The sequence below is a fragment of the Drosophila santomea genome, chromosome 3R (genome assembly GCF_016746245.2).
Source record: "Drosophila santomea strain STO CAGO 1482 chromosome 3R, Prin_Dsan_1.1, whole genome shotgun sequence".
NCBI classification, from domain to species: domain Eukaryota; kingdom Metazoa; phylum Arthropoda; class Insecta; order Diptera; family Drosophilidae; genus Drosophila; species Drosophila santomea.
The window spans coordinates 22,850,452-22,875,272 of record NC_053019.2 but is presented as its reverse complement, the minus strand read 5'-3'; the positions used below and the strand labels follow the sequence as shown (position 1 = coordinate 22,875,272).

Below are 24,821 nucleotides of genomic sequence, written 5' to 3'. Positions count from 1 at the left end.
TGAATGTCAGCCGTTTTATGGCCGTCGCATCAGCATCAGCATCAGTGTAGCGCCCTCTGGCGGCAGTAAATCTAATAACATAAGCCTCGCTTTTTCAGCTCCCAACTTTATACGCAATATGTGGAAAAGTCAGAGACCTTTTTATTTATATGCACGCATAAATATCAGGGCCCAGCGTCTGACCACAGTTGACTTGGAAACCGCAGAAAATGGCATAAAAGTCAACATGTTGAACAGAGCCTGCAAAAAATATAGCCACATATAGTGTGCGAGTGTGCGTGTGTGCGAGAGACTTTTCATATCTGGCCAGGCTATAAAGTATAAATTACAGGCAAATGTGTAACGCACAGTGTAAGGCAACAGTCCGCACGCACAACTAACTAACAACTATTAAGCCTCTGTGTGTTCCACTGTCTTTCTGGCTCTGACTCTGACTCTGCCTTTGACTCTGACTCTGAATCTGACTTCGTCTCCGGGTGAAATACGGCCATAAGACATCGGGCATAATCAACATGCGTGGCACTGTGTGCGGTTTACACATGCGCCATGCCATTTTTCCGGTGATTAAGTGTTGATAAGTCTATAAATTAACTCGAACACACGCGTCTGCCGACAACGCCAGTCAGACAGACAATAGACTGGGAAATCGCGGGACTCCTCGGCCTTGGTAGTTGTGCAGCATGGCCCACATGTCGGCTACGCAATGTGTAGCCACACATACAATTGTACATATATGATAAAAGCACATAGACATATATTAATCATGCGGCAAAGACATTTACATCTGTATGGCCGGCCAGAGCTGAAAGTCCGATTGCGGGTAAAACTGTTGCCTACTTAATGATATGGAATACCCTGGGGGGGAAAAAGTGTGGAAAGCAAAACAAATTAGAAATTCAAGCTGGGCAGCGCATTGCAGGTGATTACAGTATCAGCAATTCAACAAAATAACATCTGTTGTTGCGGTCACAAAGCAACCGATAGTTAGGCAATAATTGATTATTGTGCGTAGCCAGTGGGAATCGTGGGAACGATTTGCCTAAGAGTCTTATGGGAAAAATAAAATAAATTGCAATCGCCTTTCAATATAAAAGCGCTTGTCGAGCATTCTTCAGCAGTTTATGTCAGATTGGTAGACAGACAAGTAAAGCAATGTTGTTTAGGTACTTGCGAAAACCCATCCCACAGGATCTACTGACTTCGCCAGACGCATTGCGCTACTTTGAGTATGGCATGTATTGGATGGGATGGTTGGCTCCTGCAAAGAACAAGTTGTTGTACCACATAATAGCTGGCATACTTATGGCCTGGTGCCCTGCCTATCTGCCCATTGGAATTATCATTACTTGTGTTAAGGACATCAATACCTTCAATCCCAGCGAACTCCTAACTGTTCTGCAGCTCTTTTTCAACTCGTTCGGTACACCCATTAAGGTCTTGTTCTGTAAGATGCATTTTTGGCGATTTCTTAAAGCCCGTAGTCTGCTGGGCGAAATGGACAAACGATGCACTGATATTGGGGAACGCATTGTGGTCCATCGATGGGTGGTTCGCTGCAATGGGGCTTACCTCATCTATCAGTGCTTTTATATATCCTACATTTTATTCACATTCCTATCGGCCGCCATTTCGGAAGTGCCGCCGTGGCGCATCTACAATCCATTTGTCGATTGGCGCGAAAGTAGACAAAACTTCTGGAAGGCAATCCTCAATGAGATGCTTCTCATGATGTTTTCCGTCTCACAAGCTCTTTTGACCGACTTTTATCCGCTTATCTATGGACTTATGTTGAGAGCCCATATCCAACTACTAAAGCAAAGGGTCGAAAAATTGTGCTCGAATCCCGAAAAAAACGATGAAGAAAATCAGGAAGATTTGGTTGAATGTATCAAAGATCACCAATTGATACAAGAGTAAATATAACGATTTATGATAGGAAAAAACATATTTTTAAATGCTTGCCATTATTTCAGATTTGCCAAGTTGATACATCCAATCATCGCCCGCACTATCTTCACACAATTCCTTCTAATTGGCGTTTCTTTGGGCTTGTCCATAATAAATGTGGTTTTCTTTGCAGACTTTTGGGCTGGTTTGGCTACAGTTGTTTATATCAATGGACTGATAATCCAAACGTTTCCGTTCTGTTTTGTATGTGATCTCATTAAGTCGGACTGTGCTCATTTCGAGATGGCCATATTTCACTCCAATTGGCTGAACACCAGCCGGAAATATAAACTTTCGCTGATTTTCTTCTTGCAGAACTGCCAAAACCCGATTGCTTTTACAGCTGGCTCAGTTTTCCCGATATCCACCAGTTCAAATATTCAGGTAGGTACACATGTATATAGTATTGTATTAAATAAAATACCTTTCCCAGCTGTAAAACTATTTAATATTTCAGGTGGCTAAGTTGGCTTTTTCTGTGGTTACTTTTGTGAACCATCTAAACATTACTGAACGATTAGCAAAAAATTAGAACATAAGACATAAATTGGCAGCAATGATATTGTAAAAACTATAAAATCAATTGTTTTATTCATTATACTCTAAGAACATCACATTTAATTGTTAAAATTAGAAATTATTTGTCCTGTTGAATAAAAATTTAAGCCAAACTAGTTGAAATCAAAGACCGAAAAAAAGGATCTTTCTTTCAATGGCAAATTTCAGAAGTTTGAATATGAAACATTTTTGATGGCCGGAAACTACGGGAAAAGTACCATTTCATTCACAATTTACTCATAAATGCATGGTGCGTTTCCTATATGGAAATCAGCATTATAAGCAGCTTTATTATGGATATGAAATCTTTAATGCCAGTAATCTATAATAAATGTTTTACCGCACTTTGCCTACTCTTTCGGACCACCTTTCAAGTTCACATATGGTGTGTGCTCAGGACTATTGGAGATAATTACAGCCTTAGAAATTCAAAATTTTCAGTGATTACCCCAGATTACAGGGTTCAAAAACAAAATATGATTTTGGTAGCCATTGCAAATCAAATTTGCATTTTAGATGAAGCACTTCTTATTTTGGGTGTGTTTTGGGTAATTTCTTAATTGAAATTGGTAGTATAAATACAGTAGGTCCAAAATAACCCCCTACAGTTTAGAACAGACATCGAGACCGAGAAGTGCAACAATGTTGTTTAACTATCTGCGAAAACCGAATCCGAAGAACCTCTTAGGCTCTCCAGACGCATTTAGATATTTCGAATATGCAATGTTCTGCATGGGATGGCAAAGTCCAGCAACCTATAAGATTCTTTACTACATAACATCCAGTTTGCTTTTTGCTTGGTGTGCAGTATACTTGCCCATCGGAATCATCATTAGTTGCAAGAAAGATATAAACACATTCACGCCGAATGAACTGCTGACAGTTTTGCAATTATTTTTCAATTCACTGGGAATGCCATTCAAGGTTATATTCTTCAATGTATATATTTCGGGATTTTACAAGGCCAAAAAGCTAATGAGCGAAATGGACAAACGTTGCACTACTCTGGAGGAGCGAGTGGAGGTGCATCGATGTGTGGTCTCTTGCAACAAGGCCTACCTTATTTACCAGTTCATCTATACCGCGTACACTATTTCAACTTTTCTATCGGCCGCCCTAAGTGGAAAGTTGCCATGGCGCATCTATAATCCGTTTGTAGATTGGCGAGCAAGTCGCTCCAGTTTTTGGAACGCTGCCCTCAACGAGACAGCACTCATGCTATTTGCTGTGACCCAATCCCTAATGAGCGACATATATCCACTGATATATGGTCTGATCCTGAGAGTTCACATCAAACTTTTGCGCCTGAGGGTGGAGAAACTTTGCACCGAGCCCGGAAAAAGCGATGCTGAAAACGAGCAAGATTTGATTAAGTGCATCAAGGATCATAAGCTCATTATTGAGTAGATAAAAATTAGAATTATTTCAAGAAACAATTTGTATAAGAATATTTATTTTCAGGTATGCTGCAGCAATACGACCAGCGATCTCACGCACAATCTTCATCCAATTCCTCTTGATCGGAATTTGCCTTGGCCTTTCCATGATCAATTTGCTCTTCTTTTCGGACATCTGGACCGGATTGGCCACAGTTGCCTATATCAATGGTCTAATGGTGCAGACATTTCCATTTTGCTTTGTGTGTGATCTGCTCAAAACGGATTGTGAACTTCTAGTTTCGGCCATATTCCATTCCAACTGGATTCATTCTAGTCGCAGTTACAAATCCACACTAATTTATTTCCTGAAGAGCTCCCAAAAATCAATTGCTTTTACAGCCGGCTCTGTTTTTCCCATCTCCACACGGTCGAATATTAAGGTAAATTCCTTAAAGTTTTACAAATTAAAAGCATTATTAATATATTTGTATTTATCAGGTGGCTAAGCTGGCGTTTTCGGTGGTTACCTTTGTCAATCAACTGAACCTTGATGACAGATTGACATAGAAATAATTATTGCACAAAGTAAAGAATCCAATAGTAATTTGCAGCATTGCAGAAAATAACTCTGTCAAATTTAGTGCGCTATTAGTTTAATTATTTTCCATTAATTCTTTTCCTTGGGCCAAATAAAAAATTCCTTTCCCAGCTACTTCTGTGGTCACTGCTGCAAGCCAAAATTCCGGAAGCTGACAAGTTGAAGGGGGATTAGAAGCAACTACCAACATAAGTGACCTAAGTACACATGCACTCTGCTTAGCTCTAAAATCAATTTGGCCTAACCGCAAAAGGAAACATATACAGATAACAACAACGGCTTTCCAATTTTGTTGCCTGTCTGTAGGAGAAAGTTTGGGGGGGGGTTGGGAACAAGTAAATAAACAAGCAAACAGTGAGGCCAAAAGACGCTGGGGCAGATGGTAAAGTCAATTAAAATTCAGGAAAATTAATTGCTTAAAATACGCATAGAATTGATTTACAAATTCGCCAAGGACATCGTAAACAAGAAATCTGTTTTAATTGCGGTTGCGCCTTGGGCAAGGACTCCAGACTTTAAACTCTAAACGCCGCCCCCCCCCCATCCCCCTGAAAATCCATTCCTTCCTTCATTCCTTCAGCAGCGAGTTCAAAGTCTAGCCGCTAGCGAAAATGTTCCTGGGACGTCTTTGATGTGCAGCGCAGAGCAGAGTCGGTCGCCGGTTTGGAAAACTGTCTGGAGATGAAGCCACGGCGGATTCAACGAGATTTACATAAACCAAAAATGGAGGCCAAGGCAACGAAACGGGCTGCGAAATGCAGAGCGCTCATATTTAATGGGCACCGCAGCAAAAGGCCTGCGGAAAATTAATTTGCATTTTAACCCCCCTCACAAAACAACGTGCTGGCTGGCATACATTTGCAATTGAGTTTGTACATAGTTTCATGGCGCACGGCAAGTTTTCGGCAACACAAGTTTTCACTTGCCCAATTCACTGGGGCATTTGAGGTGGCATTCCCGGTGGCGGCTCTACCAAACTTAATTCTCACAAATGGCCAAAAAACGAGAGCAACCAAAGTAGGCGTAGCACGCTTTTCCCCACTTTCTAGAGTCCTTGCCTTCAGTCGGCGGCAGAAAGGATGCGACGTTGGTTTCTTCGTTGTTTTTCCTTATTTTTTGTTTTTTTGTTGTTTTTTTTTTTTGTGGCACAGACGCGGCACGCGTAGACGCATTAAATCAAATTAAAAGCGCCGCTAAAAGAAGTGACAAAACCCCAGGTAAATCCCATTTTAAATACAAATAGCATGCGTACTCCTCGGGGGCCAGCGAATGCAGGAGTCTGTCTGTTTGTGTGTCTGCCAGCCGTGAGTGGTTTTGCGGATTTCCCGCCCCACCAACAAGGACTCCTCCGCCGCATCCTGCCACTCGTGGAGCTCCTGAAGCTCCTGAAGCTCCTGCTCGCTGGTCGGTGGCACACATTTTTCCGCAGCTTAGCGGGCGGTGCTTGTAATCTTAGTTTAAGTTGATTGTACGACAGACTCACACAAACAACACACACACACACACAGATAGGAAAAGCAAGTGAGAGGAAAAGGTAGGAGAGGTGGGAAACTCGATCCTGGTAAAGTGCTTTAAATAAAAATTTGTGGGCCTGTCTTAGAGGTGGCAAATGTATTTGTTTGTTGGTTTTTCTTTCTCAGCTCTCCCACTCTCTGTGTTCGTAAGCCAAAGGCTAAGGGTTGACTTGCCGGCTAACTCTTTGGAGTTTTTCGCCGGGAATTGCTTTTAGCGTAATTGCGTGTATTCCCCGAAGTTGGGTCCAAAACGCCTCCCCAGTGCCTCCTTCGTTTTTAGGCCGTGCTCGCCGCCGACCCACTTCGCTTTTCAATTACGCCGCTTTGCTGTTAGTTTTTTATTAGTTTTTAACCGTAGGGCACTAGAGCGGTATGTAGTGCAAACGCCATCATCGGATGGCGGATCGACCAACAGCAACCCGTTCAATCAATCCGACGATCAATCAAACAAAATTCAATCACCATCAATTGCAGGCGGAGCAGGCAGCATAAACAAACAAAATCGAACGTGGTAGAAAAATATAGCACACCGTTTGCGGCTCATTCATTAACCCGCTGCAAAGCCCTTTTGGCCCAAAAGCCGAAAATTGCAAATCGGCAGTTCAGTTCAGCTCAGTTCAGTTCAATTCAGGTCGGCTTAGCTTACTTGACTATTCAGCGATGGCAAAGAAAGGCAAAGGAATGAAAAATAAAAAACAAAAACGTTTTGACTTTTTCACTGTAGTTTACGACGAATTTTTTGCGTTTCTTTTTAGCACAGGCTTGTAAAAATCACTTTTTAAAGCATTTCGGCCGGGTAAAGCGACAGACACACGCATTGAAGCGTGGGCACTTTTGCGTTTTCCAGGACGAAACCAAAAGGGCCACACCCACTGAGGCAGTCAGCCAGCCAGCATATTTATTTTATTCCAACTCGTTCTGGCAGTGCATAAAACTGTTTTTAACATGTCCTGCTGCTCCTGCCACTCCTGCTGCCGCTGCTGCTGCTGCTGCTGCTGCTCCTGTTTTTGTTGGCATCCCTTTTTATGCCAACTGTAAGCGATCCGCACGAAACTGACACAAATACGGGGCCGCTGAAGTGCCGAAGGACCAAAGGACTGAAGGGCGGAAGCCGAGTGTTGGACAAGCAGATTTAAACCGTTACGGTTTACCTGCCACCACACCGCTGTGCTCCTGTAAACACATATATGCACATATATATGCATATATATATATATACGATATATATGTATATATACTTGCGTGCACACGTACATATTTAAATAAAACGCTTTCGCAGGACAACGCCGCACTTTGCGCAATCACAGGCGATGAAGGGGCCAGTTGGGGGCCATTTGGGGGGAGGGAGAGTCAGTTTTCCAACAGAGAGCAGGACCAGAATGCCTGGCGACGGCTGAGTGAAACAGCTTCCATTGATTTCACACAGCTTTGGCGAAGAAAAACATGTAAAAGCCGATGCAGTGCCACACACAAAAAGAAACAGGGAAGCCTAACAATTTAAAAAAGAAATAATCATATGGTCCAGTGTATCGACATGGAGTTACCCCAGGAAAAAACGTTGCGCAGTATTAATTGCAACTAGAATACAAAAAAAAAGATGTAGAAATTAAGAGAATACATTGTACGTGGTGAATATTGTATTACATTGTATAGGGAAAATCGTGTTTTAATAAATGTTTTGTGTTTCTTTTTTTTTTGATAAAGTTATCGAAACTTAATATTTGGTGCAAAGCTCAAAATAAAAGCAAATCATTTCGATGGTTTATTTTATAATTCGAGCAGCAGATTGTGATGGTTATATTATAGAATTAAAATTCGATATATGATATTTTCATATGTGGTCTGCATTTGTTTCCTCTTGCCATCACACAAATTTGCACAAATATACCCCTGAGCACTGCAAATACCTGTTATAAAAAAAATGCTGCACACAAACACAAATGCAAATACAAATAGCGCTACAAATGAGAGAGGGGGGCGGAAATGGGGCGGTGGTGGAAAATGTTGTCGTCACGTGGCCGCTGCATAAGCTGAAATGAGTTACATCAAATGCTTTTGGCTTTCACAGGAAATGGCAGCGCAATGCATTTTTATTTACATCTAAGGACAGCACAGCGTGGCCAAAAGGGAAGGGGGCGAAAGTAAGCCATTAAGGAATTGCTCGGCAATTGAAATGGCCAAGTCAAATAAAAGGCAGCCAGACATTTGCAGTGGGCATTGGAATGGGTGAAGAACAGGGGGGTTTGTGTCATGCATTTGATTAAAATTAAAAATACTCGGACCAAGCCAAGGCTTTGATGTAGACCACAGTGCGATATCAGCGGGATATTCAGCGCTCCTTTGGCTTCCCTTGTCTGCATCTCTGTTCCAAATCCTAAATCTCCGTCCCCGTTCCCGTCACCTGACATTGATTTATGTGAGCCAACTTAATGAAAAGACCATTGCCAGTTGTATCAGCTGGTCCAGGTGGTACAGCGCTGATCGTTTGATTAAGCTTAGCGAATATAAATTACATGGCATTAGGTACGACTGGAACGACGCCCAAAAGTGCTACGTTACGCATACGCAACGTTGTCCCGCTTGAGAGCCCCAATCCATCATCAATTACGATTAAATCCATCAGGAATTATGTGTCAATTTGATTGAAAGTCAGTTGGCACATTCTAGCCGGGTCGGACACTGAATTATGGCATTAAATCAATTTTCTTTTAGTTAAATCAATGGCGCAACTATTGCGCCAGACCATTGGCCCCGTCATTTGACTTCAGACTTCAGTCTTCAGACGGCGCATTAGCATTAGCCGCTCCCGTCACTCAAACTCAGCCAGCTGGCTGAGCTCATCTAGCAGCACTAAAGCTGTACCTTAGGAGCACTAGCTCACACAACTGCAGCTGCAGTTGAGCACGGCGGCAGCAACTTAAATCGTCTCAGACTCCACGGCTCGAGTGACGGCACAAAACTTTTGCCAGGCCAATAAAGTACGGCCAAGTGATGGCTCCGCTCCACAGTCCACCAGTCCAGGACGAACCAGTCCGGTGCCAGTCACGGCACACGCTGTGACGCATCAACCTGTAGTCTACGGACAGAGCTCAAGCCAGAGCTGCTAAGAAATGAAAATATTTTCTTGCAATTGCAAAAGAGGAAATAGCAGAGCAAAGAGGAAAATGCAGGCAGACGATGGGGAAGCATAAAAAAGCAGACCCAATGAACAGAGGGAAAACTGCAAATCGCAGCGAATGCAAGTGTCTGGAGTCTCTGCAAGCGGAGCGCGTCAATTGACTGCAATAATTCTGGAAAATGTGCAAAGTGTAAGGCCGGACTGTTGGACTGTCGGACTGCCAAGTAATTTATTTATCAAGTTTCAAGCTGCAGCTTGAAAACTTAATACGCCGCCAAATTGAATGCAACGCTGCAGACAAGGAGCGTCTTAAATTTCACACTGCCTGTAATTGCGGAAAATTCTGCATCAACTTTTGCACACTAAAGCACGATCGTTGACTTTGTGCAAAGCACTAGCCAATTTGCACTTTACCACAAAATTCAATTTACGCATCCTGCAATGCAGCGAAATCCTGGCCAGCAAGTAGCAATTCATGCGTGAACCTGACAAGGACACCCCCGTACCCACACCCACACCCACACACAACCCACATGCCAGCACACATAGCACACATACAAATAGCACAAATACACATACCAGCACACATAGCCAGGCAAATAGAGGAAAGGGTGGCAATGGCAAATAAAAAATGCGACAAAAGCATCCAAACGAGAATCCTTTGTGCAAAGTATCGAAATGACATTTATGCTGAAAGACATATGACGCAGAGGGTTTGACAACTCTTCTTCTTTGTCGCCCAGCGAAAGCCCCAACCAAACCACTTGAACCATTACCACCAGCACCACCAGCACCACCAGCACCACCAACACCACCAACAGCACCTGCCACAAATATTTGCTGAAAGCAATAACAAGCTCACTTCGAGTGCGAGTCCGGAACAAAAGGGAAAGTGTGGTAACTGATGGCTGGCACAGGGTCTTCCATTAGAGCCCAATTGCACGGGTCCTTGTCCGCGTTCTTGGCCCACTTGGCCCTTCGTGCATCGAAGGATCGGTGGTCGGCCCTGAATATGTCAATTGAATGTAGTCTAATCGAAGCGCAATATGCAATATAAATAATTGATGTGCACTTTTTTCCGGTTGTGGGTGCAACTCTGACGACAGCGGCGATAAAAACAATGGCGTTGCAATGCCAGCTGCCACAACGGCAAAACAGTTTTGCATACTACTCTAAATGCATATATGAACAGTTGCAAACAGCAGATTAGATTATCAATTGCAAATAGATTTATATTGTTATTGAGTTTTAATAAAAAGTACAAATTTATTATCGAACTGATATTTAAAATCGAAAGCATGGATGTTTGCATATATAATTGGCTCATGTCAATATCATGATATTTACTCATTTCTATCTTAGTAGCAACCCGCTTAAAATACTCAAAAAACAATGTAAAACTTTTAAATTTTCAATTGAGCTCTTATGCTGACCACAACTGTAGGTTGGTACGCTGCAAAAGCAGGTCCTTGTGCGCCTTCCCTTGGCCACTGATTGATGTCCTTTTGGCTGTTGCTGCCATTGTTCTTGTTGTTCTCGCAAATTGGTTTCTATTGGGTCAGAATGCATACATATGTGCAGTGGTTGTAGACCGTTTCAAGGTTGCAGTCGCATTAAGTGCCCACACACACCCACACACCCACACACCCACACCCACACATAGGCGGCAGCAGAAACAAACAAAAAATAAACCATTGCATACTTATGAGGGCAAAGTGTATAAGGCTCAATTAAAATTTTACGCCCGTTTGCATTTTAAGTGCATGTGCTCGTGTGTTTGTGAGCCTGCGTGTGAGTGTAAGTGTGAGTGTGTTTGTGTGTATAGGGTTAAAGACGGTTTAAGGACTTGGCGCTGAGTGTGTGTTTGTGTGGACCAGGCGCATAGGCTCGAATGTTTGGTAGTTAGCCGGCAGCAGCTGCTGACTTGTTGTGTTGGCCAACTTTTACAAAGCCTTTGCATGTGTGTGCTAGCACTTTGTTTTGGGGCTGGAGTGCACAAAAGCGTATTTAATGAAACGGAACTTGAAGCATAATTGAGTAAGGGCTACCATAGCAGATTTGACAAAGCAGGATTGCCCTGGCCAGATGAGTTACACTCAATTTTTCACTGTGTCCTCGAGGCATTGTGCTGCAATGGGGTGAAGTATTAACATGGGAATATGCAAATAATGTTTGCAGACTATGAAATGATGAAAATGTAGGCTAGGGGATTTATTTTGCTTTGTAAATGGATATTCTGAGCAATGGCAAATATTTTACTAAACTTTAGGTTTTTGAACTTTTCTCTTTAAAGACACAATAAAAGCACCTTATACTTTTTAGTAAAAACAAACTATCAAGGCTTAAGAATCAATAATATTTACTGTAACAGCAGGATGTTTTGACAGCGCCAAAAAAGTATTGTTTCAACAGTTCGAGTTGTTTATCCCGCCCAAAAAACTCGCCCACAACTAAACTACCATCGCCCATCCTAACTTTTCCTAACCCCGCATGTGCAATTCATTTTTTATTATCACTCATTTTATTGTTTCTGCCGACGTCGCTGCTCGAAAGGATATAAAAACAAAATCAACTTGCAAAATATGTTGAATATTTTACATAGAGCACAACAATGGCTATAACTAAAAGGCGGCAAATGAAATATGCAACAAAAGCGAGCGTGCAGCATGAGAATAAATTGAAAAAGTGCAAAACACAACGGGGAAAATCCAGAAAAAAAAAACACACACACACACACACAATATATATATTTAGATGGCATAGGGAAAATGGAAAATTGGAAATGAGAGGGAACTTGGTTAACAAATTGCTGCGAATATTAGAGGCGAAGTCTAATGCAGCGGCAACAGACAATGGACCCATATTTCTGACAACGAATTAAAAAAAAAATCCAACTGAAAACTAGAAACGAATGTGGATATATGTGTGTGGATATGCCTGGTAAGATTGGGATGTGCAAACCAAATAAACTGCGAAACAGCGCAGACAACAAACTAAAAATGAAATCGTCGAAGTGGGAGAGAGGAGAAGAGAGGAAGGTCCTGGCAACTGGATCGATTTTTAGCGGATGATGAAGCAGCCAGCAACATGTGTGTGTTTCTTCCTTCTTGGATTCAGTGCAGCAAAGCGTTTCAGCTAGTCCGTGGTATCCGGTTTGACTGGAAGCTTTCATATTTCCGCCTTGCCTTAGTCTGCTGCCAGGACAATTTTTAAAAATTCAATTTTCCCCCCAGCATCTAAGCGGTTTGGCTGGGTCTATGTGAGTCTATGTCTTTGCCATAAATGTTGCAACCTCCTGCTGGAGAGCCAGAGAAAATTGCCTTTCTGCGGCTATTCTCGGTGCAAGGAGCAAATGTGAAAACAAAAATATCAACAAAAGTAAACCAGGAATAAACTATAAAAATAAACCCATGCAATGGCAATAAAAAAAACATGGCCTAGGTGGCTTTTCGAGCCCTGCTTTTCAATTTTTCAACAAAAATGGAAATGGAATATGGCACAAAATGCAATTTATGCTCATCAACTTGAAATTGAGAGAGAAACATACATTTTTGTTGGGCTGCACCACGCTCCATTGCTGTGATATATGTATGTATAAACGAAAAGCACAATTTCATTTATTTGCCAAAACACGCCAGGCCACGCCCCCCACCTGCCTCCGCCCACCACACATTCAATCGAGTGATGCATGACCCCAATGGAGTGCCATGGATTGCCATTTGCTGCTCAGCTGTGCGTTGATGTCTAATCCTTAATATTAAATCCATACAATCAATTTGCAGACCTAAATTGCTGTACGGGATGACAGGGCGTATTACCGCCAAGGGACTTCAGGATATCAGGATATCTGGATATCTGGAATTTAATTTTCTGCATAGATACGCAACAGCAGCAGCGCTGCTGCTGTGTGCGATATGAAAAATGCAAAGGGAATAATGAAAGTCACCTTTGGCACAATAATTCATCATTGTGGCTGTGCGAAAAAGAGGCGTGGCCGAGCTGCTCTGGAGCAGCATCGTCATATGAAATGAAATGCATAGTCATGCGGTGTCAGCGCCCCAGACAAAAGCAGCACACAGGGAGTCCCATGTATACCTAACAACGTGGAAAAACAAATAATGCAATTTTTTGCCGCTCCTGCTCTATCTGCTGGTGTTGGTGACATCAACACATACACAGACGTACACACACAACAGGTCCGAGTGCAATCTACGCACCCAGCAGACAGTTGATGTATGACCCACAGTGGGCCAAACAGTCGGCACATGGGCAAATGGGCGCGGTCAACAGCCAGGGAATTGCTGAATAGATGAGCATACAAAACGCTGGCCATATGTCAGGGCATCAAATAAATATCATAAATTGCTGGCCCAAAGGATCTGGGTGGATCTGAGTGAGGGCAAGGAAATGGAAACGGAATGCTGGGTGTTGAGTAAGTGAGTAAGCGACATTCTCTCTGCCCAATGGCTGGTTGACTGCCGTTAAGGAGCAAGGCTCAACGCTCCTTTCCATATATACTTTTTGTACCAAAAGGGCTTCAACTATTTGCAGAATTTATTGATTGCGAAAGCAAGGCATATTAAAGCAAATTGCCAGCATGGAAACTTGGGCAAAGTCTAAGATTAAATACCCTTGCAGTTAACTCATTTAAATGGAAATAGAGAGCAGTAATATACACTGCTCTGAACTCGTTTGCCTTAGCTCGTAGTATTCCTTTCAAGGGCATGAAAATCACAGGAGCCGGAGGACGATAAAAAACGGATTTACGCCTTTGATTCAAGTGACAGAGCGACAAAAGGAACAGGACTCCGTTGAACAGATAATGTCAATATTAGTCGCCTGCATAATGTACAATAAATGGCAAAATAATACAAAAGGCAGTGAGCAGCAGGACCAACCGCGGCAAAAAGGGATGAAAAATCAATAGCCCCGAGTAACAAAGGAACAATGAAAATGAAAAGGACCCTACACACAAACGCACACACATACACACACACAGAAGGGAAAGACGCACAAAGACAAGGACATAGACTGCGTGTAGCACTTTTGTATCCAAACCGGATGCCAAATAAAAATGAAATTTGTCAGTTATGGTTTATGTGCATTTGCCATAAAATCCAATTAATCATTCCCCGTATGGATGGGCGTTGAGTATTCTTTTTTCATCATCCTGTCAGCAGATTAGCATTGGTCCAATACACGAGACCAAACATTTTATGAAAATTACAAGCAGTTTTTGTAAAATGAATCAAAGCATGCGCACGTCATAAATTCCGTAAAAAGCATAATAAATAAGAGGAAATAATAACATTTTTATTACATTGCAGTCGAAGTAAAAGGCAGTGGAGCGTTGCCCAAAATGCTGTCGAAGACGAACTCCTCCCCCACCCCAAAAAGTCCAAGTCCCAAGACTCCACAAAATGCCCAACAAGAAACCCAGTGAAAACCCAGCCATTGGCAACAGCTTCTAATACTTTCGAATGGCAAAAGTTTTGCAGCTCGGCAGCTCCGCAGCTCACCGTTTGTTGCTTTTAATGATGGCATCATAAATTATTACATTGCTATTTCGTTTTTATTGTTTCACCCGCGATTGAGCAGCTGGAAATTTCACCTAGCAGCAGAGTAGAAGCTGGTCTGAGATGGTGGCCGAAACAAGGCTAAACGCAATTATTATTACTTTTAAAGCATTTTTATGCCCTTTTATTTCCCAGCCACACGATTTTCCTATTAACGCACAAACTCCTCGTTGAAGTATATAACAATCTTGGCAGCGAAAAATTTCACTTCAGAGTTTATTATGATTTTTTATGGATATAATATAGGCCGAACAGGTTCTTCCACCAAAAAAAAAAAAAAATTTATACAAAATAAAAGACTGCGCACGTGCAGGTCCTGCCTGGAGTGGAATACTGAAGTCCTGCCGTCCTGGCGTCCTGAAGTCGCCACCTGTGCGATTCAGCATATTTCCAGCTCCCATTTCGGTCACCACCAAGCATATTGAAGTTGGCCACGATTTTTTGGGGGGGCGGCAGAGACCGGAAATTGTTAAAACTGTAATTGCTAAACGAATTTTAATGAGCTCATTAATTTGATAAAGGGATTTACACGGTGCTGCGGTCTGGCGGCTGGCGGCTGACTGCTGACGATGTCCTTGTTGCCATCCTCGTCCTTCCGCCAAAATTCGCTATGCGGTTAACTCGCTTGGTATGTCTGTATCCGCCGGCACTGCTGCCGGCATTAATTAAAATTTGCTTCAAATTATTTCGCAGGTTTTTTTTTTTTGGTTGCTGCCGTTTTTGTTAACCAGCCAGCTGCCTCTGCTTGGCAAACAAAATTTGTTTGACTTGCTAATGTTGTTGGCGGCAAAAAAAAGCCAAAACAAATGAAAAGTTGAAATGCTGAAAATTTCACAATAATAGGTACACGCAGTGCGAAAAAATGAAGCAGAAAAATGGCGGCCAAAACTAAATAAACGAAGCGTGAAGAGATATCCAGCCGGAAGCGGCACTATCCTGGTATGAGTGTGTGAGTGTGAGAGTGTGCGAGTGTGTGTGTGTGTCCGTTGGCCACAGTTGGTTGCAGTAACAGTTACTGGGTAGTTGCGATGACACTGACAGTCGCAGACAACACTCACACACATATAGATGGGCCATGTTCAGTGCCGCATGTTCAGTTGTCCGAAAGCCGAGAATGATGGCGAAACATTTATTCGCTTTTTTTGTCGATTGTTTCTCTTTTTTTGTGCGCGCCAACAGACTTGTTCACAGTGCGTATGCTTGTTTTTCCTGCTCAACCCAGTTCATCACGTGTCCGAGAAAAACGGCGGAAAGATAAAGAGGCGGATAGTATTTCGAGGACTACTACAACTGCCACGGTCATTGTTGCCCGGAGCTTCTGTAAACGCCTTGATAAGCACAGAAAAAGCTAATTGGATTTCATTCAATCGAAGCTTGCCCCTCTCCAAAAGTGGCAATGTATGCCTGCCAATAAGGGAATGAATTACGTGGCGGGGGGCAAAGGATTTCACTGAATGCGAAATAAATATGGGCTTTCATATTTCGGGAAACAAAACTTGGCAGTTTTTAAAGCCTAGTAATGTAATATGAAATATACATAAAAAAGGAAATCTCTTTAAGAAGACTTTGGAAAGACTGTTGAATTTACACCACTTATTCATTAGCTGACCCCTCGATACTCGAGCAAAGTTAATTTTCTTCCAAGGCTGTCGCCTTTTCACTTTTCCCTGATCTGCATAATTTTCATAGTCTCCATTCGCCCACTAGCCGAACACAATTTGCACTCATAAAGCAATTTAAATTCATGCCAAAGATGAAAGATATCCTTTGCTGGACAGCCAGGACAATGGCAATAGTGTGCAAATTGCTGGCGCTGTTTAAGCAAATGCTGGAAAAAGCAGGCGAGGATAACAGCGCGCAAAACAGAAAGTAAACCCAAAAAAAAAAAATCCAGAATTGTCGCTGTAGCTGTGCAAAAGTTTCAAACGATCCAGGTGTATGAAATACGCCAAAAAAAAGAGGGAGGAAAATAAATAAAACAGAGGGGGGTTAAGGTATATCAAAACATAAAAAATCATCACGCACCGCAGTAGCAGAGGAAATAAAAATAATACAAATAGCAGTGGAGATAATATTTTCGCAGGCAGTTGTTGCACGTTGTTCTGTTGACCCATAGGTATTATTGTTTTCACACTTTTAATTCAGACCATTTTGCAGATGCATAAATATTTTTCAACCATCGATGGATCGACAGTGCCGCAGATATTGCAGATAGAGCGACCATATTTCTCGCAAACTGGATTTTAATCAAGCCATCAAAATATGGCCAAATATGCAAATTGCAAGCGGGTGAGTTCCTGGGTGCCAGGATTCAGGACTCGAAATCTAGAGTCCGCCATCCGCTGCCATCCAAACCGTAAGCCCATTAGCAAGTGACGAGAAAGGATTTTCGTCGACGAGTTTGAAATGATGGAGCCAAATGTTGCCAAGGCGTCAAGTCAAACGATAAAATATTCAACAAGCGAGCTGGGAAAGCGGCAACAACAACAAGGACAACATTAGTAACATTTGTTTGAATTAAAATGAAAACGCTGACAATCTCAGTGACTTTGAATGCCAAAGGCGGTAGCAGCAGCTTGTCTTCAACAAAAATGGGTGTGCCTGTGTGTGTGTGTGTGTATATGCTTAAATAGAATTAACATTCGTCTTGCCAGCAGCTACGAAAAAAGCATAGCAAAAGCATAGCGAAAGCAAAGCACAAGCAACAAAGCTCTGTAACCCTGCATCCAACCTTTCACTAAAAGCGAAAACACGACAGCAGATTTGCTCGGCAGCTCATTCATTTTGCGCAGCCTGTCTGGTGCTTAGATCCTACACAGCGCCACGCCCATCAGCCCATCCGCCTACACAACGATGGGCGGAGGACCTCCCGGAAAATCACCCCCCCCCCCCCCCCCAAAAAACGCCCAACACCCTGCCCACCCCATTCCTGTCATTTCATTTGTATTCGAAGCATTGTGTCCTGTTGAACATTCTTAATTAGGTTAAATCTACTGTGCGACGCCGTGTTCTTGGGTTGGGCCCCAGGATTTGCCTCCTTGCCCCCCTGCCCCCTCCGTGCCACCACCTTGCATACGCACCCTTTTGCGGGGACCCGTAATGAAGTCGGTCCTTCGGGGAGGCGACACCCGGAACGCGTGTTCGCCATTTGGCATAATTTAGTATGCCGTCGGCCGCCAAAGACACAAAACTCATATTTGCAATTTAAATGCAGGAAATGAAACAATTACAAAGTTTATCGGCTGCAATCAACCTCATCACCCCATGGAAAATCCCACCATGTGTGGTCCTATTAAAGAAAATGTATTGACAGACCTTTCTTATTGAGCACACTCGAAATAAAAATGGGGTATACTTTCATTATAGCTTAGTATTATAAACTAAAATCAAGCATTGGTAAAACCAAAAAAAACTAGATAATCATAGATGGAAACATTAGAATTATGTAAATTATAAACGCATAACTTTATTATGCTGTTTTAAAGCGCAGCACATTTTTTCCACAGTGCATTCCCCAGATTTTTGGGAGTTTGTGGCAAAGGCCTGCCTGTCAGCCTGCTGCCAGCTCAAACGCTTATTATAAATGAACTGAAATTTAATTAAGAGTTTGCCATATTTTGTTTCAGTCTGTCCATGGAGCACGTCTCATCTCCATCAAGTTGGCCATCATCATCAAGACGGTTGGTGCGTTGTGTCTCCATTTCAGGCTTCATCACGAACAATATTAACGTCATTGTGTGGCCGACCACTCCACCAGGTTCACTTGCAGAGCCCCAAAAAATGTTGTTAACTAAACTTTTACGCAAAATAACACAGCAGCACAAACACGAACACGATACAAAAAACCGTAGCCGTAAACGGCGACGTAACCATAACCATAGACTTTGCCAAGACGAAAGTGAGGAAAAACTTGAAATTCACTTTATTCGCGGGACAGCATGAAGACACGAAGACGGTGCCAAAAAAAGGACGAGAGTCCACTGTACACGAGTTTGTATGTATGTCAGTGTCCTTTTTCCGTCCTGTTTTCCCTTTTATCAAATTGAATTTCACCCTCGGTCATGGACGGTGCCCAAGAATTCAAAATGAGGCCGATGCGATATGTTTATGATGCCACTTGTCTGTCTACCAAATACAATTTTCGTATTTTTTTGTATATTGGCGCTCATATTTCAGAGCCGTTGACTATTTCGTCGCTTTTAAATTTGCTTTGACATTTTTGGGCTATATTGAAAAGAACTGAGAACATGTCCCAAGACCATCCCTTCTCCAAAGTCAGTACGGGAAATCGAATTAAAAACTCATCTTTGCTCAATTTGTGCTTGCTCCTTGTGGCGCGGCAACCCATATCCCATATTTCTCGCAGCCAGTCGCCAATAATTTGGGCTCGTGTCCTGACTAAAACACCATCTATCCTTGCCAGCCAGTCCTGACTTAAACACCATTCATCCTTGCCAGCCTCTCATCGGCTTCCTTCTTTTCAGAGCCACAGATTCGCTGATCCACAGCCCAGAGCCCGAAGCAATTTGAAGTTTCATAATTGGGAATCAGTTTTTAATACATTTAATAACTGCAAGGGTATATATGCTTCGGTTTCGGCGAGCATAGCTTCCTTTCTCGTTTTTATTGTTTTACTTAGCAGAAAATCTGTTTCATTCGTTCGCTTTTATTGTTGCTACGAGTAATTTAATGTGTATTGCATTTAAGCTAATATTCGAGTTGTTGCTCGGAGGTTTTAATGCCGCTTTTACGATCTTTTTATTGCCTTTTTATTTGCTGGCCCTTGGACCTGACCCAGTGCCACTCACTGGTCAGCATTCCTCACAAGCAATTTCTGTGGAGTGGCTCAACTTTACTCAACTAATTTCCAGCAATTACAATAGGGAAAATAGGGAAAAGGAATGAGCCAGCCAGCCTCTTTTATTAATTATAATTTCCCGGCTGCCAATTGCTCCATTTATGAGAAATAACACCCCCATATCAATCATCGTAAAAGTCCTATTTGAGACGTAACCCTTTAAGGACACATTAGAGACACTTGGCTGGCTGTTTTATGTGATTCTGTTTTGTTTTGGGCGGGGGTTTTTCGTTTCTTGTTTCTTGTTTCTTGTTCACGACTTGGCTAACTGGTGGGTCACTTCAAAGGATGGCAAACAAAGATAATCTTGACCACAATTTATTTACCTTTCGCTGACCAAACCAATTTACGATTTTAATCAAAACCCAGTCGTAGCAGGAGCAGGAACAGGAGTAGCAGTAGCTGCCATCAAAGCAAATAGTTGAGCTGCTGTCACTGTGCAAAGGGAAAGGGCAAAAGGGCAAAGAGCAAAGGTCCAAAGGCAGCCGGCTAATGCTCAGTGTCCAACCTAATTTGACGCTGACGAGAAACGAGAAACGAGAAAGGAGAAACTGTTTGTCCGACTGTCTGTTTTTCCGACTGTCTGCCTGTCCGTCCAACCGACTAACCAACTGAATGACTGACATGCCAGTCTGTGCATAATGCTTATTACCGCAATCATTTACAGCACTTGGCCATGTTCCCCATATCCTAGGCCTGGTCCAGTGAAGATGCGGTGCCCCCCCCTTGCAGTGGAAGTGCTGCTTGCCCAGGAATGCAATATGCAATCTGCAGGCGCACGCACTCTACTCCCGCACATTAGTGAAAGTGTTCGGTGCAGTGAGAGAATAAGCAAGAGAACATTGTGCCATTCCACTGGCTTACACTTGAAGAAATTAGCCGTTATCTAGGGTACTTCATTAGTATAGAAAAATTACATTTAATGTAAAAAATTGGCCAGCTTGATTAATGATTGGTTTACAAATGAATTGAGGCTTATAAGTTTGAGTTGAGCTCCTCATTCTATTGTCTTACTTCTTTGTATAAATGTAAACAAATACCACACAAAGAGTAGCAATTTTCCCAGTGCGACAAGCAACAGTTTCCACTATTTAATGGCGATCTACGAGAAGCCCCCCTCACACTCCATATGGTTAACACACACATGCGAACGAGTGTGGGTGTGTGTGCACTGGTGTGGTGTCATGTTGGCTATTATGAATTGTGCAATTGTCGTCAACGCCAGCGAGAAGTCAACCCCATTCTGTGCCGCTTTGGGTTCCCTTTTTCATTCCGCATCGCCATCGCCATTGCCATCTCGCCATCACCATCTCGCCATCACCATCTCACCATCTCCATCCCCAGTTGAGCTGACAGTCAGTCAGTCCATCTCCCGGCTTTTGCCCCCTGAATCACTCCTTCTGTTAGTCACTTCTAGTGCTTGGTTTCATTCCGATTGCCTGCTCATCATCCAGCAGTTCTTTGTTTGGACGACGCTGGCACACACGGCGTATACGTAATGCTGGCTGCGTTTGCCTTCGTTTGCTTTCGTTAGCCGCCTGCATTTGCCGCCATTTTTCAACAGAGTGTTTTCGTTTTCGTTTTTTTTTTTGTTTTTATTGTTTGTAAAACTACTGCTTTTGTTGCTGCTGCATTGCTCCGGCACTCGTAGTAAATGACTCTTCAACGTTTGTCGTATTTGTCTGGCAGCACTTTGGAGTGCCAAATATTTTTACATTTGTATATACCCGCTACCCATTGTCATTTGTTTTAGCAAACATTTTATCTAGCAGACAAAAGCGCTTTGCCTTGCTGGGGATATCTACACTGGATATCGAGCTGCTTCGGCATTTATGACATCCGACGGCACTCTAATTAAGCCACCAAGTGCCTCCAATCAGCCAGGTGAGAAGCGCAGCAGTTAATCAAGCGAGGAAGTATTTAATTAAGTGCGGCAAATGGTTGTGCATGCGATGGGCTTCATTATGGTCCTTGTGCCGTAAAATCTTTTGCTGGCATTTCACGTGATTCTCTTCACGGGGGAGGATGCAGGTGGGTGGGATTGATAAGCAAGTTGGGTGGTGTTGGTTGTGGGGGTGGTGGGTTGCATCGCTATAACATTTATGCGCTTTTCCCGGCCCATCAAAGTCATCAAATGAAACGAGCAGCCCTGGCAATCCAACGTCACTCTAAAGATACACTCTATACATATAGCTCTGAATCAGATTGTGAATCTGAATCTGTGCGCTCTGGGTGTAAAGTTGTCAGCTAGTTTGCATTCATCAGCAGCAATGCCGGCAATTGAGTGACACCGTACCCATATTCCACTATCATCATCATCATCAGCAGCAGCATCAGCAGCAGCAGTGGCAACAGCATTCTCATCTCAAAGATTTACATGACAGCAGTTGCAGTTCGTTCGCTATTCATTTGCTGGCAGTCCTTTTGATTGCATGTATTAGTGATTGTCAGTTGGCCAAAAGAGGGGGGGGTGGTAGTAGCAGAGGGGGCTGTCTCTCCATTTGATTGCCATTGCAACACGCAAATCTCTTATGCTTATGAATATGCGCATAGCGAATAAAATTCCATGTTTGTCACACCGCATTGATTGAAGTGTGAGTCCTGCTACATATACACATTCATATACACATCCTCTTCATTATGCGAATGCAACTATTATCGATACTACTCAAAAGGACTTTGCGCGCTTTGAGGGCAATTTATTGATTTCTGGCTGAGCAAATGAAAGTCGCCCAAAGCAAAGGCCCCTTATTACGATTCCGAATACCAATCAAACAGTTTTCTCATGGCATTGTGAATGCTGTCGACACTGGCCTAAGCATTTAAGCCATTAGCACGCAAAGGTCGCCAAATGCCATTGATTATGACCGCTGGCCAGACGAAAAGACCGGGCCAAGACCGACCCGCCCAGCGAAACGATAACAAATAACAATAACAAACAAACAATCGACACAAAGAGTCCTGTTGAACTTCGGTGGGTTTTTTGGGTTTGTCTGGGGGAAATTCGGCGTTTGTACGGCTAAACTGTTTTCCTTTTCACTGTCTGGCAGTCGCAGTCGCTTGAGGAGGAATAAAAGTCGACTTGAGCTCAAGCCAACTGACAGCAAGTTGTCAATTAATACAATCGCATGCTATTACAATTTCCCATAAGTATTGAGTGCATTAAACTTTAGTCTTTCTCACTTGAACATTTTGGTAAGCAACAATAAATTTAATAATTGATGAGCCGTAAGTAGCTAAATCAAATGTAGCAATACAACCAATATAAGAAATACTTAAGATATGCACAAACATCCAGTGAACATTACTTTAGCTTCTGCGACGAGGGTTTTTTAAATCCTTTCTCCTTGCCCGCTTCGAGGGTTTCAGATATGACCTGTGGGCGTGGGTTCAGGACAAGTATTGAGAAGTATTGGGCCAATCGGCCAAGTCCGACATGCTATTAATCAATAAATACCATTCGCCGAGGGGTATGTAAACGTTGCACACGCAGGCATTCAGCAAATGCAGGACCCCAGCAATTACGCCAAAGGCGCTCGACATATAGAATATGAATGCGAATTCGTTGCCGCAATGCTCGAACATCGAAACGAGGAGGGTAAGTGCGCTTCCTAGGCACAGGAAGCCGCTGGCGAAATTGAACGTCATCGCCTGTAAAACACACTCGTTGAGCATTCATCATCGCCCAAAAACGCTCCCGAAAACCAGAAAATGTATGTGTACGCACAATTGGATCGAGGCCCACGGTGGTGCAGCATAGCCGGAATATGACGAGCACCACGCTCTGACAGGCGGCGGCGGGCAGGATGAAGGTGTACATCCACACTGATATGCCGTACTCCTCGCCCAGGACACAGTGCGTGGATAGGATACGGATGAGCAGACCTAGGGCCACAACCTCCAGGACCTGATGGACAAAGGCAGAGAGATGTTACCACGTTACCCCATTGCACTGCAAGTACTCAGTTGTAGTAGTCACCGCCGTTAGCAACTGCAGCACAAAGTTCACCACACGAAAGGGGAAGCTCATAATGGTAACCAGAAATTTTGTTCAACTCATTGACAGTAAAATCAAATTTGCCATTTGCTAAGGGTGGATTAAAAAGGAAAAACGGAAAACGTTTTCGTTCTCTTCGATTGTGCTTTGAATTTGGGTGGAGATGGCAAAGGACGTAGCAGCAATGTACAAGTTATTAAGAAAACCCAATTCAGTCAGTGTGACCAACTTATCTGGATTACAATATCATGCCGCTTTGGGCACACTGCTTGCTCCGTATATGCTTTATTCATGTTACCCATTTGTGGAATGGATTTTTCCGTGACTTTACGAAATGGTACACCGCAACAGCACAGTATCCGTTCATCCGCTTGGCAGCAACATTTTATTATTTTATTTTCTGTTGCTCCGCCGTTTATTTGTGGCGTTTTTCATTTCGTTTTGGCCCAGCTAATCTAATTGGCCTCGATAGCGCTTGTTGAGTGCCAGAGTCGTTGCCCCGCCACGCATTTGTTGCTTTGTTTGCACTAATTTCATTACTTGTGGAATGTGGCGATGATTTCATGCAATTTAAAGCCACATTTTTCAGTGGCGAAGCATTTAGCGTAGTACCTGACCGAACCGGACCCTAAGCCAAACCCATGGAACTCGGACCCAAGTGCCCAAGTGGCCAAGTACCCAAGAGTAGTCCCATAACCGGCTAGCCACCCACCCACTCCAGGCTTTTATAATAATTGCCTGTTGACACGGGATGGCCGAGGGGCAGCCGCCAGTTAGAAGGTACGGGTAGCATTGGGGTTTCCTTTCGGAACGCCAACTGGGATCGAGCAATGGAAATAGCGTTGATAAATGAAATTTTCAAAACGTGAACCAACAAAAGGGGACAAAAACAAACGAAAGCAAACCGAACACAAAACAAGCGGAAAAAAGTGGGCGGCTAATATAATATAATTCAATTTGTTGGCATTTCAAAAGGTACTCAGCCCTCTTCTATATAAACCAAGCTAGCTTTGGTTAAGCATTGATTGAGCAAAAAAAATGGTTAATTTCTTAAAAGGAAAATGTGATCGATAGCTTGCCAAGTCAATTGCTGGGTGGGCGGACAACTCTCCCGAGTGGCATAAATTTTGCCAGCTTTGTTGCGACAATTGCATATTAGCCAAACATGACATCGTTTCGCCTTTTCGGTGAAATTTATGGAAAAATGTTGCAAAGACAAAAAACTTTCGACTCCAGATGGAGATGGAGATGGAGATAGAGATGCGATGCGAAGTGA

At 43.0% G+C, this 24,821-nt stretch overlaps 4 protein-coding genes across 6 annotated transcripts in view; 2 read left to right on the top strand and 2 right to left on the bottom strand.

Moving 5' to 3' along the window:
- LOC120452470 (leucine-rich repeats and immunoglobulin-like domains protein 1) overlaps positions 1–24,821 on the bottom strand; it is a 128,876-nt gene that overhangs the window by 77,886 nt on the left and 26,169 nt on the right. The window lies entirely within an intron of this gene.
- On the top strand, positions 1,153–2,479 carry LOC120452471 (odorant receptor 98a-like). Its single transcript, XM_039636710.1, has 3 exons — positions 1,153–1,913; positions 1,974–2,331; positions 2,405–2,479. The coding sequence occupies exons 1-3, from the start codon at positions 1,153–1,155 to the stop codon at positions 2,477–2,479; spliced, it is 1,194 nt and encodes a 397-aa protein (XP_039492644.1).
- Positions 3,148–4,663, top strand: LOC120452472 (odorant receptor 98a). Its single transcript, XM_039636711.1, has 4 exons — positions 3,148–3,908; positions 3,967–4,324; positions 4,383–4,469; positions 4,594–4,663. The coding sequence occupies exons 1-3, from the start codon at positions 3,148–3,150 to the stop codon at positions 4,449–4,451; spliced, it is 1,188 nt and encodes a 395-aa protein (XP_039492645.1). The 3' UTR covers positions 4,452–4,469; positions 4,594–4,663.
- LOC120452473 lies at positions 22,739–23,674 on the bottom strand. 2 transcript variants are annotated; one of them, XM_039636712.2, is made up of 4 exons: positions 23,528–23,674; positions 23,276–23,455; positions 23,006–23,199; positions 22,739–22,924 (listed from the first exon to the last, which is right to left on the bottom strand). In XM_039636712.2, exons 1-4 carry the CDS (start codon positions 23,576–23,578, stop codon positions 22,858–22,860), a joined length of 492 nt encoding a protein of 163 aa, XP_039492646.1. In that variant the 5' UTR covers positions 23,579–23,674; the 3' UTR covers positions 22,739–22,857. The 2 variants fall into 2 exon arrangements, with proteins under 2 accessions (XP_039492646.1, XP_039492647.1); XM_039636713.2 differs by having other exon boundaries at positions 23,511–23,635.